The 14,347-nt window shown below is 42.5% G+C and overlaps 5 protein-coding genes across 5 annotated transcripts; 3 read left to right on the plus strand and 2 right to left on the minus strand.

Moving 5' to 3' along the window:
- Window positions 1–391: 391 nt before the first annotated feature.
- Window positions 392–1,479, plus strand: LOC108020803 (chymotrypsin-2). The gene is made up of 2 exons (XM_017089183.4): window positions 392–1,246; window positions 1,306–1,479. The coding sequence occupies exons 1-2, from the start codon at window positions 538–540 to the stop codon at window positions 1,416–1,418; spliced, it is 822 nt and encodes a 273-aa protein (XP_016944672.4). The 5' UTR covers window positions 392–537; the 3' UTR covers window positions 1,419–1,479.
- A 67-nt stretch (window positions 1,480–1,546) lies between these two features.
- On the plus strand, window positions 1,547–3,737 carry LOC108020808 (carnitine O-acetyltransferase). The gene has a single exon (XM_036818821.3). The coding sequence runs from the start codon at window positions 1,691–1,693 to the stop codon at window positions 3,620–3,622; it is 1,932 nt and encodes a 643-aa protein (XP_036674716.3). The 5' UTR covers window positions 1,547–1,690; the 3' UTR covers window positions 3,623–3,737.
- Window positions 3,738–3,853: 116 nt separating this feature from the next.
- On the minus strand, window positions 3,854–5,091 carry TwdlW (TweedleW). Its single transcript, XM_017089190.4, has 2 exons — window positions 4,932–5,091; window positions 3,854–4,861 (listed from the first exon to the last, which is right to left on the minus strand). Exons 1-2 carry the CDS (start codon window positions 4,944–4,946, stop codon window positions 3,956–3,958), a joined length of 921 nt encoding a protein of 306 aa, XP_016944679.3. The 5' UTR covers window positions 4,947–5,091; the 3' UTR covers window positions 3,854–3,955.
- A 2,203-nt stretch (window positions 5,092–7,294) lies between these two features.
- On the minus strand, window positions 7,295–12,677 carry m-cup (ankyrin repeat protein mann-cup). Its single transcript, XM_036818431.3, has 6 exons — window positions 11,898–12,677; window positions 10,677–10,999; window positions 9,306–9,936; window positions 8,695–9,238; window positions 8,507–8,635; window positions 7,295–8,401 (listed from the first exon to the last, which is right to left on the minus strand). Exons 1-6 carry the CDS (start codon window positions 12,149–12,151, stop codon window positions 8,177–8,179), a joined length of 2,106 nt encoding a protein of 701 aa, XP_036674326.3. The 5' UTR covers window positions 12,152–12,677; the 3' UTR covers window positions 7,295–8,176.
- Window positions 12,678–13,494: 817 nt separating this feature from the next.
- Det (baculoviral IAP repeat containing deterin) lies at window positions 13,495–14,299 on the plus strand. The gene is made up of 3 exons (XM_017089197.4): window positions 13,495–13,750; window positions 13,816–13,995; window positions 14,056–14,299. The coding sequence occupies exons 1-3, from the start codon at window positions 13,601–13,603 to the stop codon at window positions 14,185–14,187; spliced, it is 462 nt and encodes a 153-aa protein (XP_016944686.2). The 5' UTR covers window positions 13,495–13,600; the 3' UTR covers window positions 14,188–14,299.
- The last annotated feature ends 48 nt before the right edge of the window (window positions 14,300–14,347 follow it).

Below are 14,347 nucleotides of genomic sequence, written 5' to 3' on the forward strand. Positions count from 1 at the left end.
TATCAGTCTTCCAATTACCTAATTTAAAGATAAGAAGCACTACTTTGATTGGTTATGGAAGTAAACAAGTTTTAACTAAGTAGTTTCCAGGAGGTTCTGTCTCTTTCTCAAATTGTCAGATGATTAAGCTTTGAGTACCTGTTTATTAAAGCCTAGCACTAAACATAGAAAAATCACTTATATCCGGATTAAAGAATCCATTCAAGATCCAAGTATAAGTATTTCAAGGTATACAATTGTCGTTTAATTCCACAAACGGTTCAAAGCTCTACTTATTGAAAAAGCACTCTTATCAAAATATTTGAATTCTTTGTTATGTAAATTCAAGTTTATTTGATAGCCTAAGCCACCCTACTTATCAGGGTAACCTTGTTTTGTGACAAGTGCTTGCCTAGAATTAAGTGTTTTTCAACAACTCAGCTGGACTTTTCCAACCAGGAACGTGACTGAATTACTAATTGCATAAGCCCAAATCAGCCTATAAGAAACATTTCCAGATGGTGCAAAGTTCAGTTCTTCAAAAGTAAAGGAGTCATCATGTTGTTAATTCTACTACCACTAGTTCTGTACAGCTCTTGTGCCTCTAGTCAGATCCTTTATCCACCGCAGTACACCAATAATCGAATTGTGGGCGGCGAGGAAGCCCCCGAGGGCATGGCACCTTACCAGATTTCCCTGCAGGGAGCTGGAAATGGATCCCATTCCTGCGGAGGTGCGATCATCGATGAGCGGTGGATTATAACGGCGGCTCACTGTACAAGGGGAAGACATGCGTCGGTTTTTCGAGTCCTTACTGGCACTCAAGACCTGCATCATAATGAGTCGAAATATTATTATCCTGATAGGATCGTAGAGCATAGCAATTATGCGCCTCGCAAGTATCGCAATGATATCGCCTTGCTGCATCTGAACGAGTCGATTGTGTTTAATAATGCCACTCAGCCGGTGGAACTGGATCATGAGGCCCTGGTTCCCGGATCCCGACTCCTTTTAACCGGCTGGGGAACCCTCTCCCTGGGAGGAGATGTCCCCGCCCGTCTGCAGAGACTGGAGGTCAACTATGTGCCCTTTGAGCAGTGTCGAGCGGCCCACGATAATAGCACTCGGGTGGACATTGGCCACGTTTGCACTTTTAATGATAAGGGACGTGGAGCTTGTCACGGCGATTCCGGTGGTCCTTTGGTGCACAATGGCAAACTGGTGGCTCTGGTCAATTGGGGTTTGCCCTGTGCTAAAGGTTATCCAGGTAAGAGTGATCTTATACGATTTTTTCTTTTATTAAATCTTATTTATTGCGTTTTTTAGATGCCCATGCTTCCATTGCTTACTATCATGACTTTATACGCACTCACCTTAGTCTTTCTAAGACGGACAGTTCTGATGAGAATACCGAGGAGATAACCATTGTCAAAGATTAAGATCTAAAATTGAATTGAGTTTAAGCTGATAGAGATGTTTTTCAAGTGGACCTTTTTTTATGCAACCTTTTTTTATAACTTAAAATCCTGAAATAAAAAGAGTACATTTTGTCATTTATATAGGAAGCCAGTTCTAACTTGTTGATCAAAACAAGCCGAAAGTAACAATGTAGCTTCATTTTTAAAAAACTGCAAAAATTATAAGTTTTAAGAAAACACAAACAAATAAACTTACCAATTACGGGAAAGGGCGAATTGGGTGATGCCTGGAGATGGAGTTCCGTAACAATGGAAAGGTTTTCTGGAACTTGGCAAAGGGTTCGGTTAGGCAGCAGATTCGAAATGCCGCCGTCAAGAAAATGCTTATCGCCAGCTTTAGCACCACCAAGGAACATTCGAACTCGGAGCAACCAAATCTTCTAAAGTACCACGTTATACCACTTGAAGAAACCCTGAAAAGGTTTTTGACCACTGTTGAACCACTGCTGACTCCCGAGGAGATGGCCAAGCAAAAGGACTTGACTGTTAAGTTCTTGAGGAGGGAAGGCTCCGATTTGCAGAAGCTCCTGCAAAAAGTTGGCAGTAAGGAGAAGAATTGGTTGGCCCACCGCTGGCTTAAAGTGGCCTACCTACAGTTTCGATCCCCGGTCACTGCCTTTGTGAGTCCCGGCATGACCTTTCCCAAACAGTGTTTTGAAAATGAACACGAGTTTGTGGACTATACGTCCAGAGTTATCTTTGGATTGGGTGAGTTCAATGACATGGTGCATGCCAAGAAAATTCCGATTGTTAAGATGGGCGCAAATGAGTTGGACAACAGTCAGTTTGGCAAGGTATTCGGGACATGTCGAATACCCAGAAGAACTACCGACGATATCGTCTACAATCCATGCTCTGATTATGTGGTGGTGATCTACAATAATCATTTTTACCAACTCAAAATATATGATAAGGAGGGAAAACTAATTATAGCTCCCTGTCTGGCTGTTCAGTTGGAAGAAATCATGTCGAAGGAAACCAAACTGGGAATTCCCTATGGTATTTTGACCACCGACTCGAGGGACAACTGGGCCGAAGCCTACGAACATCTCTCAGATAGTTCTCGAAACAGGGAAGCTCTGAAGACCATTCAAAATGCTCTATTTACTGTCTCCCTCGATAAGTGCACCTCCCCAAAGGAAGGTAGGGAAGATGAAGAGCTAATTCTTTCCCTGATCCATGGAAAAGGAAGTAAGGCCAACAGTGGCAATCGCTGGATGGATAAAACTATTCAATTGGTGGTCAACCCGAATGGAAACGTGGGATTCACCTATGAGCACTCACCGGCTGAGGGCCAGCCCATCGCCATGATGATGGACTATGTGGTGAAGAAGTTGGACGATGATCTTAGCTATGGGGAATGCGGATCAGAGGACTTTACCCCGGCACAGAAAATACAGTTCTGTCCCGTTAGTAAATGCGTTGAGCAATGGCTGACTATAGCGCAAAGGAACATTGATAAACTGGCCTGCGCTCTGCAAATCAAGGTTCTCCGGTTCGAAGGATATGGCAAGGACTTTATTAAGAAACAGCGCCTTGGTCCGGATAGTTTTATTCAGATCGCCCTTCAGTTGGCCTTCTTTAAGATGCACTCTGAGCCAGCTGCCCAATATGAATCGGCACATTTGCGAATTTTCGATGGCGGTCGGACTGAAACTATACGTTCCTGTTCCAATCAATCCTTGGCCTTCTGTTACGCTATGGAGGATCCGGGTTTTTCAGTTCAGGAACGGGCTGATAAACTTCGTGAGGCGGTTATGTGCCATCAGATGTATGCCAAACTGGCTCTTCAAGGCAAAGGAGTTGATCGTCATCTGTTCGGACTGAAACTGATGGCTGTGGAGAATTGTCTGCCCATTCCAGAGTTCTTCACATCGCCAGGATATGTAAAGTCCACTCACTTCCGAATGTCGACCTCCCAGGTGGCCACGAAATATGATGCTTTTATGGGTTATGGTCCCGCCACAGACGATGGATATTCCTGCTGTTATAACCCACGAGAGAACGACATTATTTTGGCCATATCTGCGTGGCGCCATTGTCAGGTAACAGATCCCATTAAGTTGGCCAAGATCCTTAAGCAGTCCTTTACTCAAATGAGGGAGGTTCTAGAAAACTGCCCAGATTCGGGAGAGAAACCACCTGCGCCTAATTGCAATCTTTGAACATGTTTTTGATTGTCCACTTTCATTTTAAAATTATTAAAGTATTTTATAACACCATGCAATCAATGTTTATATAAGAATAAAATAAAGAATCAACGCACAGAGAAATCAACTTTATGATAGGGGTATAGTCCATTATAATCATCTAGAAATGGACTCTAGAAATTGGGGGTTTCCTTAGCAACCACTTTTAAATACTTGTTTAATCAAAAGAAAAATTTTTTTAACAATTGTATTTTAATACAAAATCTGGTAACAATTGGCAATCACTTAAAACTAAGAGGTGTTGATGACAGCTAACTAGATCTGGATGTGACGAGCAATGAAGAATACTTAGAACTGATTCGGCGGCAGGTAATGGTTGCCGATGGGACCTACTCCAGAATTTCCAGCGCCATTGTCCACAAAGTGACCCTCTGACTGCTGCTGCTGCTGTTGCTGCTGCTCCTCCTCCTCCTCCTCTGGGGGATCCAAGGATCCAACCACCGAGGTAATGGGGGCCACACCCTCGTCGGTGATGGTGGAACTGCCTCCCAGGGTGTCGTACTGCGACTGAATCTGCCGCTGGGCATTCAGGGCCTCCTCTGGAGTGCGGTACTTGATGAAGAATACCTCCGGCTTGTTGATGTGCTGCGGCGTCTCGGCAATGGCATCCTGCAGATCGGAGGCGGTCGTCTTCTTGGCCAGCACATAGACCACGGTCTTCTCCTGCTTGAGGGTCTTGGCCAAGTTAAGAGCAGCCGCACGGTTCGTCTGCGCCGGAGTCTTTACAAATAGCACATTGTAGTGGTTGCGTGGCTGCTGGGCCAACTGGTTCAGTTCGTCCTGGACCTCATCCTCGGATTCTTCTGGCGCCGAGTGGATGAAGAAGTTCTTGGTCACAATGGGACGCTTGGGAATCCTCACCCGCGGGCGGGCACGTCGATGCTGCTGGACTGGAGCGGTCTGGAAGTTGACGGGGAAGCCGGTGGGCATGGGGAACGATCCGGAGGTGGGACGAGAAGCAGGCTGGGATTGGAGCTGGCCACCGGGAGGTAGATAGGGCAGTGGCAGAGGCGGCAGCACTGGATGGGAGGATTGGTGGGACTGGAGGTGTTGCTGCTGCTGCTGGAGCTGCTGGTTCAACAGGTGGGCCACCACTGGTGGCTGCTGCTGCTGGATGCGGTAGTTGTAACCCACCTGGGTCAAACTGATGTCAGCCTGGCTGAGGCTCAGGCTCAGGGCCCCCATCAGAACCGTCTGAAAAAGAAGTAATGATTATAATCCTCTGTGATCCATTTGGGTTAGAGTAATCCAAGGGCCAACGCACCACAAATATCTTCATGCTGTCGCTTGGGTGGGTGTCTCTCTGCTGGTTAGCTGTCTTTGCCGGATGCTTCCTCGCTGTCCGAGTTTCTTATTGCTGTGATGATGGGTCAACTGGGCACCATGGCTTTTATACCAATCTCCAGTCACAACTTGTTTATAATCGGAAACAAATCGTGAAACAGCAGCCGACACAGTTGCAACAGTCAAGGGGTCATAAAACATTTGTTATGCATGGCGAAGAGATGGTTTCGGATCCATCTGGTTGGGTGGCAAGTGGGCTTTTGTATAAACTTTACAAGGGGTTCCCCAAACGTCAAGCGAGAGGAAATCCAAACAATGGGCGATACACATAAGGGAAAAAATTAGCAATCGTTGTAAGCAAGTTGGTGAAGTTGTAATCACATTATTTCGAGCATTCGCTTCAAAAATACGATGTTTTAGTTTCGTATCACTTCTTGCTTATATTGCTTGGGACAAGGATTATAATATTCCATTTCAGATTTGATCTATCTTAGAAAATTGTAATATTTTTAAGATATCTCAGCCACTCTGCCATGGTTGCCTTGTATGCAATCAAACCCTCATTTAAATTAATACAAAAGTATTATTATTCCTCAATTTTTGCAGGTCAGTTGAATGTCGCAGAGGGATATGTAAATATTGATGACGAAGATAGGCGACGAGGTTACAAGCCCGAATTAAAATGCACTTTTGTTCATAGGACCATTGTCTATACTTTGTTTTATTGTTCGAAACTTGTGCTATCAAATGGAAATTGAAAATTGTATATTCGGGGACTACAGTATTTCGCATCTGTTTTAGTTTGATCCAAGGTCTAGGTCTTTGTATCCATTCGATGGGGCGTAAATATAGTCAGCTCCAAATGTGCCAAATTGAGACAAAATGCTCGTATATTTGGAATCGGAATTGGTATCGGTTGTCGAACTAAAGAAGTGAAGGTAAATCACCAGATAAAATCGAAAGTAAATCTTGTCAATTGGATATGGCCAGCTTCCAGCGGAAATTAGTTGTCATAACAAACACAAAACAGATGCATACGAAATGAGATCAGATATAGGGCCTTATAGGGCTAATTGCCGGGTCTATTATAACGGGGTGATTGTATGCTGTAACATAAAAACGGAGATAGGAATCCTTTCTAATTTTGACTTGTTCACTAACCCACTTGAGATATATTGCGGTATCTTGTGCATTTAACGGAGTGCATCTCATTAGCCGGGGGGATATTCTACCCACAAATCAAAATAAACAAGCCAAGGGCAACTTGGCCACCAGATGACAAGTTAGCCCACATTTCTAGCGGCTGATATCTGGTCAAAGCTAAAATGAAAAACTGGTTTTCTACTTTCTCACGCCAATTTCGTGGGCCATGAAAAAAGCAGTGAAATGAAACCGAATCATTGTTTATTTTTTGGCTTGAATCATTTGTTTATGTGCGGGCATTAAAGATGCAAAGATCTGTCAAATAAATATACGATAAATTTCCGTTTGTAATGGGAAACCAAAATTACGTTGTCATTAATTAATAGACCCAAATGCATTAAGATGAAAGTAGCCAACAAAAAAATACAAACATTTTAATGGGAGCTAAAAATGGAATCCGACCAAAGTAGAGCCCTGTGATTAATGGGCGCCAACTATTGCCGCACTTTGCATATTTTATGCAAAGCGAATAAGTTGCTAAAATCTATTGAATGCAAAACACTCGGTGCACAGATTAGCCAAAGCATAAAAGTGAATGTTGACGGGACACAAATTATGATTTGCGTAACAAAACTATTTTATTTTAATTTATTAATTCACACCATGAGGGATTTTGACATAGACAGCCTTTGTCCACTTCTATGCATAGTATTAGCAACCGAATCCGACCCCAAACCCCGTCAGTCCGTGAATCCGTATCCCACATCCGTCAAATCGCATTGATTGGGCGATAAATGCCCCTGCGAGGCCTATCATCCGGTCATAGTAAATTCATTTTTAATTATTGGCCTAAAAATGAGTCAAAATTAATTATGGGACACCTCGGGTTCACAACTATTTCGGGATGCCCCCGAAACCCAAGATAAGACCACCAATTTTATAATAAGCATGTGGAACGAATCGTCTTTTGCTCAAAAGCTGACAGTTTTACATGGGCTGTGGCACAAATATTGACAAATGATAGGGATCAATATCCGAAACAACTTAAGTGGATAATGTCTTATAAGTTTCGAGAAGATCAAACAAACATAATAATTAATTATGGTTACTCAAAAGCGAAATAAGCAAATTTGTTTGGAATAAACTGGTGTAAAATAGAGCCTAACCTTTGCGTTATACCCAATTAAAAACACTTAACCATATTATTGACAGTAAACTGTAAACTATTCAATTTATTGATTAGATTTGCGTTTTACTCAAAATTCAGTAGATAATTATTCGATCCGGCTTATGCAACACGCGTGCTATACGAACTCAATCCATCGGTCTCACAGAAATGGTTGTTAAAATACTTGCTGAGGGCCAAGACAATATTTTGGCCCACACGCATACACGTAGTACATAGGTCTAAAAAGCATGGTAATCATAAGAAGTTAAGGGACAAATGCTGTCGAACAGGTTGAGTGACTTTGGCCCTCTCACAAATTGCAATTCACATAGTTATCGAGTTCGATTTTAGTAGTTCAACAAGTGTTCAATTAGTTATTCTAGTTGTATGTATATATATATATATAGTATATATTTAGTATATGTTTCAGGCGTAATTGTATGTATGTAGATAATGTGTAAACTGTATTGGCGTTACAATGAGTTCCTCTCTTTAGGATCTAATAATCAAACAGCAGAGCAGAATTTGTTAAGTACAAAGATCCGCCATTCGCTTTGTAAGTTCTCTAAAATATTAATGTTTCCGATACACTCTCTATATATATATGTAGTTTTTAATATCACGTTCATCGTTTACACTTTTTGCTTGTTCTGTTACAATGTTTGTTCTGATTCTGCATCTATTTCTTCTGATCTCGATTGGAGTTTTAAACTACTTTAAGCCGATTTAACAATAGATATAGATATCTGTAAATATGTATTTAATATATAGAGCGAGACAAAGTAACCGACACTGGTGAAATTTTGAAAATTCCGAATGGGGACAATCCTTTTGGGTTGAAACGCCTATAATTTAGACATAAGACATAGACATTAAACACGCTTCCGGCGTTTTCTTCGGATTTAGCTGCCTTTTCACGGTTCGTGGCTTCGGACGAACTTTTCCAGCTGTCTGTGGAGCTGATTGTGGTAGGGTATTCGGTGTTTGCTGATCGCCGTCGCCGCCAAACACTGCAGCGTCACAAAGTTGAGCAGCGGAATGGTACTGGTGGGATTAGAGGCTATTAGGTCGTAGGGCCGCTTGTCGGCACGATTCGGCTGATCGATGTCCGCTCCGCACTTGAGCAATAAATGAACAATCTGTGGGTATAAATGGGCGATTAAATATATTTTTGTAAACTTTTCTTTTTGATTTCTGAAATATCTGCTTATAAATATTGTAGGGAGACCAAATGACCCACTTACCTCATTGTCGTAGTTGTAGGGCTGGCAGGCTACGTGCAGGGGCGTGGATTTGGCTTCGTTCTTGATGTTGACATCGACACCGCACTGGATGAGCAGCTTGATGACATCCGCATTGGGGAACACAGTCTTCTAAGGATGATAATAGGGTCGTTTATTAAACAAGTCAAATTTTAATAGATGTTACGCACATCGGCAAAGTTGTCGTCAGTGATGTAGCCGCTCTTGATGACGTTCAGCCGCGAGGCGCAGAGATGGAGCATTGTGTCGGCGGTGCTGGCACTACGTAAATTGCCCACAACCACGGTCTCGTGTACCGCCTGGCAGATAAGTTTGTTCTGCGCCTCCGTGTGGACGGTATTGATCAGCAAATAAATAAGATGAGCCAAACACCTCATCACCCGGTCGTAGTTCTCCTGCTGCCTTCTAAAAACAGGCCTCAAGAGTAGCAGGTGCTTCACCACAATGGCGCTTTCCGCCAGCGTTCGAAAGACGCCGAGCACATCCTCAAACCTGGGCAGCACTTTATCCTGGTGCACAAACCTGGCTCTGGCATCGCTCCTTATATGACTCGAGTTCTGAACATGCAGATCCAACATCAATCGCACCAGCGCCTGCGCTGCGAAACAAGTTTCAAAATGCAGGATGGACCAGTTTGACACGCGCACTTCGAGCAGGAACCGCCACAGGTCGATGCAGCGCTGAAGCTGGAGTGAATCCGCATACGAGGCGCCCCTGGAAGAAGAGATTCAAAAGTTAAAAAATGTTGCAGCCAGCTTATTCCACTTATTTTAATACTCACCTAAATGTTAACCGAAACAGCATATCCTTATGGGTCAGCCCCAGAACCCTCTCGCAAATGAGCAGGCTCTGGGTTCGCATCGCATCCATATCAGTGGCAATGTTGTCCAGTTCCTCCAGCGTACTAAACTCCACAGCATTCTCGTAGGCAGTGCGCAAAGGAACCTGTGGCTTCTTCTCAATATACGGAGAATATGCTGCCCGTATGTGATGTGCCATGCGCCAATGTAGGATGCACACCCGCGACTCGTTGTGCTCGTCCAGGAACGTCGATCCCATCAACTCGTGTGCCTCCGCCAGTCTGGCAGGCAAATAATTCAGCTCCTTCTTCAAGAAGTCGAAGATCTGATGAGCTCCCTTCAAGCAGGCAGTGCGAAGGGCATCGTCTCCGTTCCGACTCTTGGCATACGGGTCTGCACCCTGCTCGATTAACATCTTTGTGGTGTCCAGCCGATGCTCCTGGATTGCATAGTGGAGCGCCGTTTTGTCCTGAATGTCCCTTGCGTTAATGTCCGCTCCCTTGCGCACCAGATACAAGCACAACTGCACCGACTGCACCGAATTGATCAGACAGGTGCCGCCATTGATGTTCGGTCGCTTGATATCCGCTCCGTTCTCCACCAGAAACTTGACTGTTGGGTTTAATCAGGAATTTTTGTATTATTAAGTTTATTACAAGTCAATTGATAATTTTACTAAGGATTACATTACGATTTCCATATCTAACCTTTATTTTAAGAAATAGTTGTAAATATATAGGAATGAGAACGAGAATCACTATCAAAGATTTCTTTCTCCGAAAAATTAAAAATTCCATTAAAAACTATTGCCCACTTGTATTAAAATGGTGAATAATAAATTTAGTATCAACTTTAAAAATATATACCTTGGTTATTATATTATATTAGTCCAATGGGATCCATTCTAAGAGGAATGAAACACCTTAGCACAAGCAACTTTCTCTGACCTAGTTTTATTTGTTATCATGCGAATTTCTATTGATACTTTGCTAATCAACAATTACAATTTTTTATACGTTCTTAAAGTTATGAAACGTAATTTAATTTGGTATCAAGACAGAACATACGATTACATCGTGTGATTAAACCATCTGTTTATGGAACTTGTTAGTGCAGATTGTTTAAAAGTGGGAGTGTGTGTACAATTGCAAAGTTTTGAATTAAATGGACAAATTGCGTGTGAACGAATTTAATTGGAATGAGAACCTACGCTAAACAACACGAAGCACGGTCCGATTACAAAATTCCAAGACTACTACCTAAGCAATCTTGAATGCTAATCAATAATGCATAGCCCTCCGCCCCTTAAGATTGCTTTAAAAAGCTTTACTGTAGAGACCAATAATAATTACCGATATCAACGTGGGTCATGTAGCAGGCACTCCTCACGGGCGTCGATCCCGAATCGGAGGTGGCATTAATGTCGCATCCGATCCGCACAAGGTACTTGACCATGGAAAGTTTGCCAGAGACGACGGCTGCCCAGAGTGGCGATACATAGTGGAAGCTGTTATCCTCCGGCACCTCAAAGTGACCCCTTTGCTCAATGTCCGCCTCGCAGATGGTGATGAGATACTCGGCGATGTCCACGGCTCCTCTTTTGCAGGCAATGAAGAGGGGTGCGCAGCCATTTCGCTGCTTCCGCACCAACTCGCGACGGGAATCGCGGGGCAGCCTAAAAAACAAAATTGCATTTTGAATTTTAACTAATGTTTATGTTTTTAAAGTTAATTATTATTTTCTGTGTAAGTTTAAGGGTAGAGAATCGGAAGCTTTCGATCAGCACGTGCAGGGGCAATGATTTGGTGGGTACAATTATTGATAAGACGTCAAAACATTGGGAGCTTTTGGTAGAGATTCCACACAAATGACTAGTCATTTCAGATTAGAAGCTTTTCCAAAATGAATGAAAAATAAAAATAAATATTTATGTACATTCTCCGTTTCAACAATATAAAAGATAATTTCTGCAAAGATATTAATTAGTACTCTTTCAATTAACAAATATTTAATATAATGAAATCGTATGATAGTTCAGTAAAGAAATATTTAATCGGTTTCCAAGAATATAATCTAATAAACATATCAGTTATTGCAGTAGCTATTTATCGGTAATCAAAATTATCTCTTGTATGTGCCTATAAAATTTAATGTTATAAAGTTTATGTAAAAGAACCCGGTCTACGATATGGCGTCATTGTAAATTATATGTCAGACGGATCGATTAAGACGTTTTTCATACTATATAAGAAATTACTAGCTGTTCAAGAAATATGGTTGTAAAATACACTGTAACTTTGACTTGCAGATGACCTTTCCTACATATTTGATTATTTCTGGGCCTTACTTTCGCTATGGACATTTGCTTATCACTTTGTTTACAGAATATGACATTTTATGTTCACTTAATAGAGAATTTATTCAGCTAACGATGCACACACCTTTCTTTTAAATGAAATGTAATGTACAGTGGAACTTTGGGAGTGGACATCAACTTTCTATTCCAACAAGCTACCCAATTGACTTGTTCTATACAGAACACATAATTCTATGACTCTTTTTTACAGACATACTTTTCCAGCTCGTGGCGCAGGTGGCGCGACAGCAGCGAGTCCTCCTGGCTGCGCTTGCACTCCTCGATCAGCTCGTGACTGAGCTTGGTTAGCTCCACCTTGGGACTGCTCTGCTTGCGTTCGTTGGCCATCGATGGCCGTGCGACTTTCTGCTCCTGCTCCTGGCGGGGACTCCGAACCTGATCCTGATCCTTGGCTTCCAGCTCCAGCTGCAGCTGCTCGACCTGTCGACGGCTGCCTTCAAGTGAGCGCATTGCCAGCGCACCGTCTCATTGCCAAACAAAATTGGTGGGTGGGTGGCTGTCTCTATATCCTTAGCAGTGGGCGTGGATTGTGGGGGCTTTGTGTTGGGGGCCTCCTCCCGAATGTCCTTGGGCCACTGCCCCCTTGCAAAAACGGTGCGGCAGTGACCTACTGAACCCACCAGCCTGGGCTACTTAATTGGGTTGCTTGGCGCTGCTCCCGTTTTTCGCCCAAGGCCGTCGGAGCACTTTCTTTTTCTCTCTCTGTATCTCTGCTTGGTTGCCTTTCCTTTCCTCCGTCTCTTCGAATCAATTTCTGTGCAGCGTGCAACTTGGGTGCATAATCTTTGGGGCTCCTTGGGCGATTTTCACAATTGGCAATTGCAAAAGTTCAAATGAAACAACAACAAGTGCGGTGTGGTGTGTGTGTGGCCGTGTGTCGGTGTGGTGTGGGTGTCTGGCTCACGGTTCACACCATGTTTTCCCGTCTTTTCTGTTTATAAATAAAAAGTCAGCAAAACTCTTAACGTCAAAACAGTGTGTACACAATGACAATAACCAAAACAGCTGCTGCAACAGACGACTGTTGGCCATAACAGAGCGGCAGGGTTGTCGTCCATTAAGATAGTTGCCGATTTTTAAGCCAACGTAACTATCATATAAAAGTATTTCCAATTTTATATGACTGCTTTTTATTTTTGAGTACATATATAAAATTAATCTATAAAAGAGTTAAATTTATCAATGTTTTTTGTCTTGCATCATATGGAGTTGCCTTGTTGACGACTACCCCACACGCGTAGGTCCGAAGAGAGGGTGAACTTTAAGGGCGGCGTGCGCCTGGTGGCGGTCGATCGGGGCGATCGTTTTATTCTGTTAACAATTCAAATCAGCCTCATACATTTCAAACTAATGAGAAGCACAATTTATGGCGGCATCCATTAAACCGATATTAGTAGGCCCGCACTTCAAGGGCCAAGAAATCCATACGACATCGGATAAATTAACAAATACTAGATTTCCTTAGTCTACCTATCGATTACAATGTTCGACCGTCGACAAGTTTAATTTATCAATGTTTTTTTTATTTTAATATTAAATACAATGTTTGCTGCAAGTAAATACACAGTATATCAGAATGATAGAGCATTTATGAACCCGCTACAACTAGTTCTCTTTGTTTTGTTTCCATATTTAACTCCCTTTATAAAAAATCTATTTGATATAACAGATTTGATTAAAAATTTACCAAAACCTGTGACTTAAAGCGATAGCTGTGCTCGGTATTGAAACAATAAATATCTTATCGATACCCACACACTGATGGCAACTCTGCCAGTAAGGTATAAGGTATCGATATATGGCAACCCTGTTTTCAAAGCCACAGCAACAACGACGCGCTGCCTGCAAAAAAATAGCCATTATTTGTGTTTGTCTCTCAAAATTGTGAAATAAAACCAAATGGAATCTCCGGCGATCAATGATATTGCAGCTGGCATGGGTGGCGAGAAACTGGAGGTCTTCCGGAAGCTGAATCTCCTGGAACAGCATCGCGTGGAGAGCTTCAAGAGTTGGCCCTTTCCAGATACGGCTTTGTGCAGCATTACAAAGGCAAGAATGATTGGATTAATTATCTTAAATACCGATCAGAGCTCATAACAAATATTACTCAACAGATGGCCGAGGCGGGATTCTATTGGACGGGCACAAAGCGGGAAAACGATACCGCCACTTGCTTTGTGTGCGGGAAAACGCTCGATGGCTGGGAATCTGAGGATGACCCGTGGAAGGAACATCGCAAACATGCTCCTCAGTGCGACTTCGCCAAGCTGTCGTGTCCCGAAAAGAATTTAACTGTGAGTTCCCAAACCCTGAACCCACATACCATCCTATAACTTGGTACATCCCTTTCATAGGTCTCTCAATTCCTCGAAATACTTGGAACTGTTGTAAAAGGCAGCATAGAGAAAACCTGCAAAGCCTTCAAAGCTAGCTTCATTCGGGAAAACGAGGAGCGTCTAAATGAGTTTACGCACAATCAAAAATAGAACAGTAATATTTAAAAATTTTTAATATATATTTAACCCTTTGTTTATAAAGATTTGCTAATAAAACGGGATGTTTATGCCATAATAAAAACAAATACTAACTAAAAAATAATATTAATTAGTAGAAGATTAGATAAAATTGACTTGGTTAAGGGCCAAA

Source organism: Drosophila suzukii, chromosome 3 (genome assembly GCF_043229965.1).
Source record: "Drosophila suzukii chromosome 3, CBGP_Dsuzu_IsoJpt1.0, whole genome shotgun sequence".
NCBI lineage: Eukaryota > Metazoa > Arthropoda > Insecta > Diptera > Drosophilidae > Drosophila > Drosophila suzukii.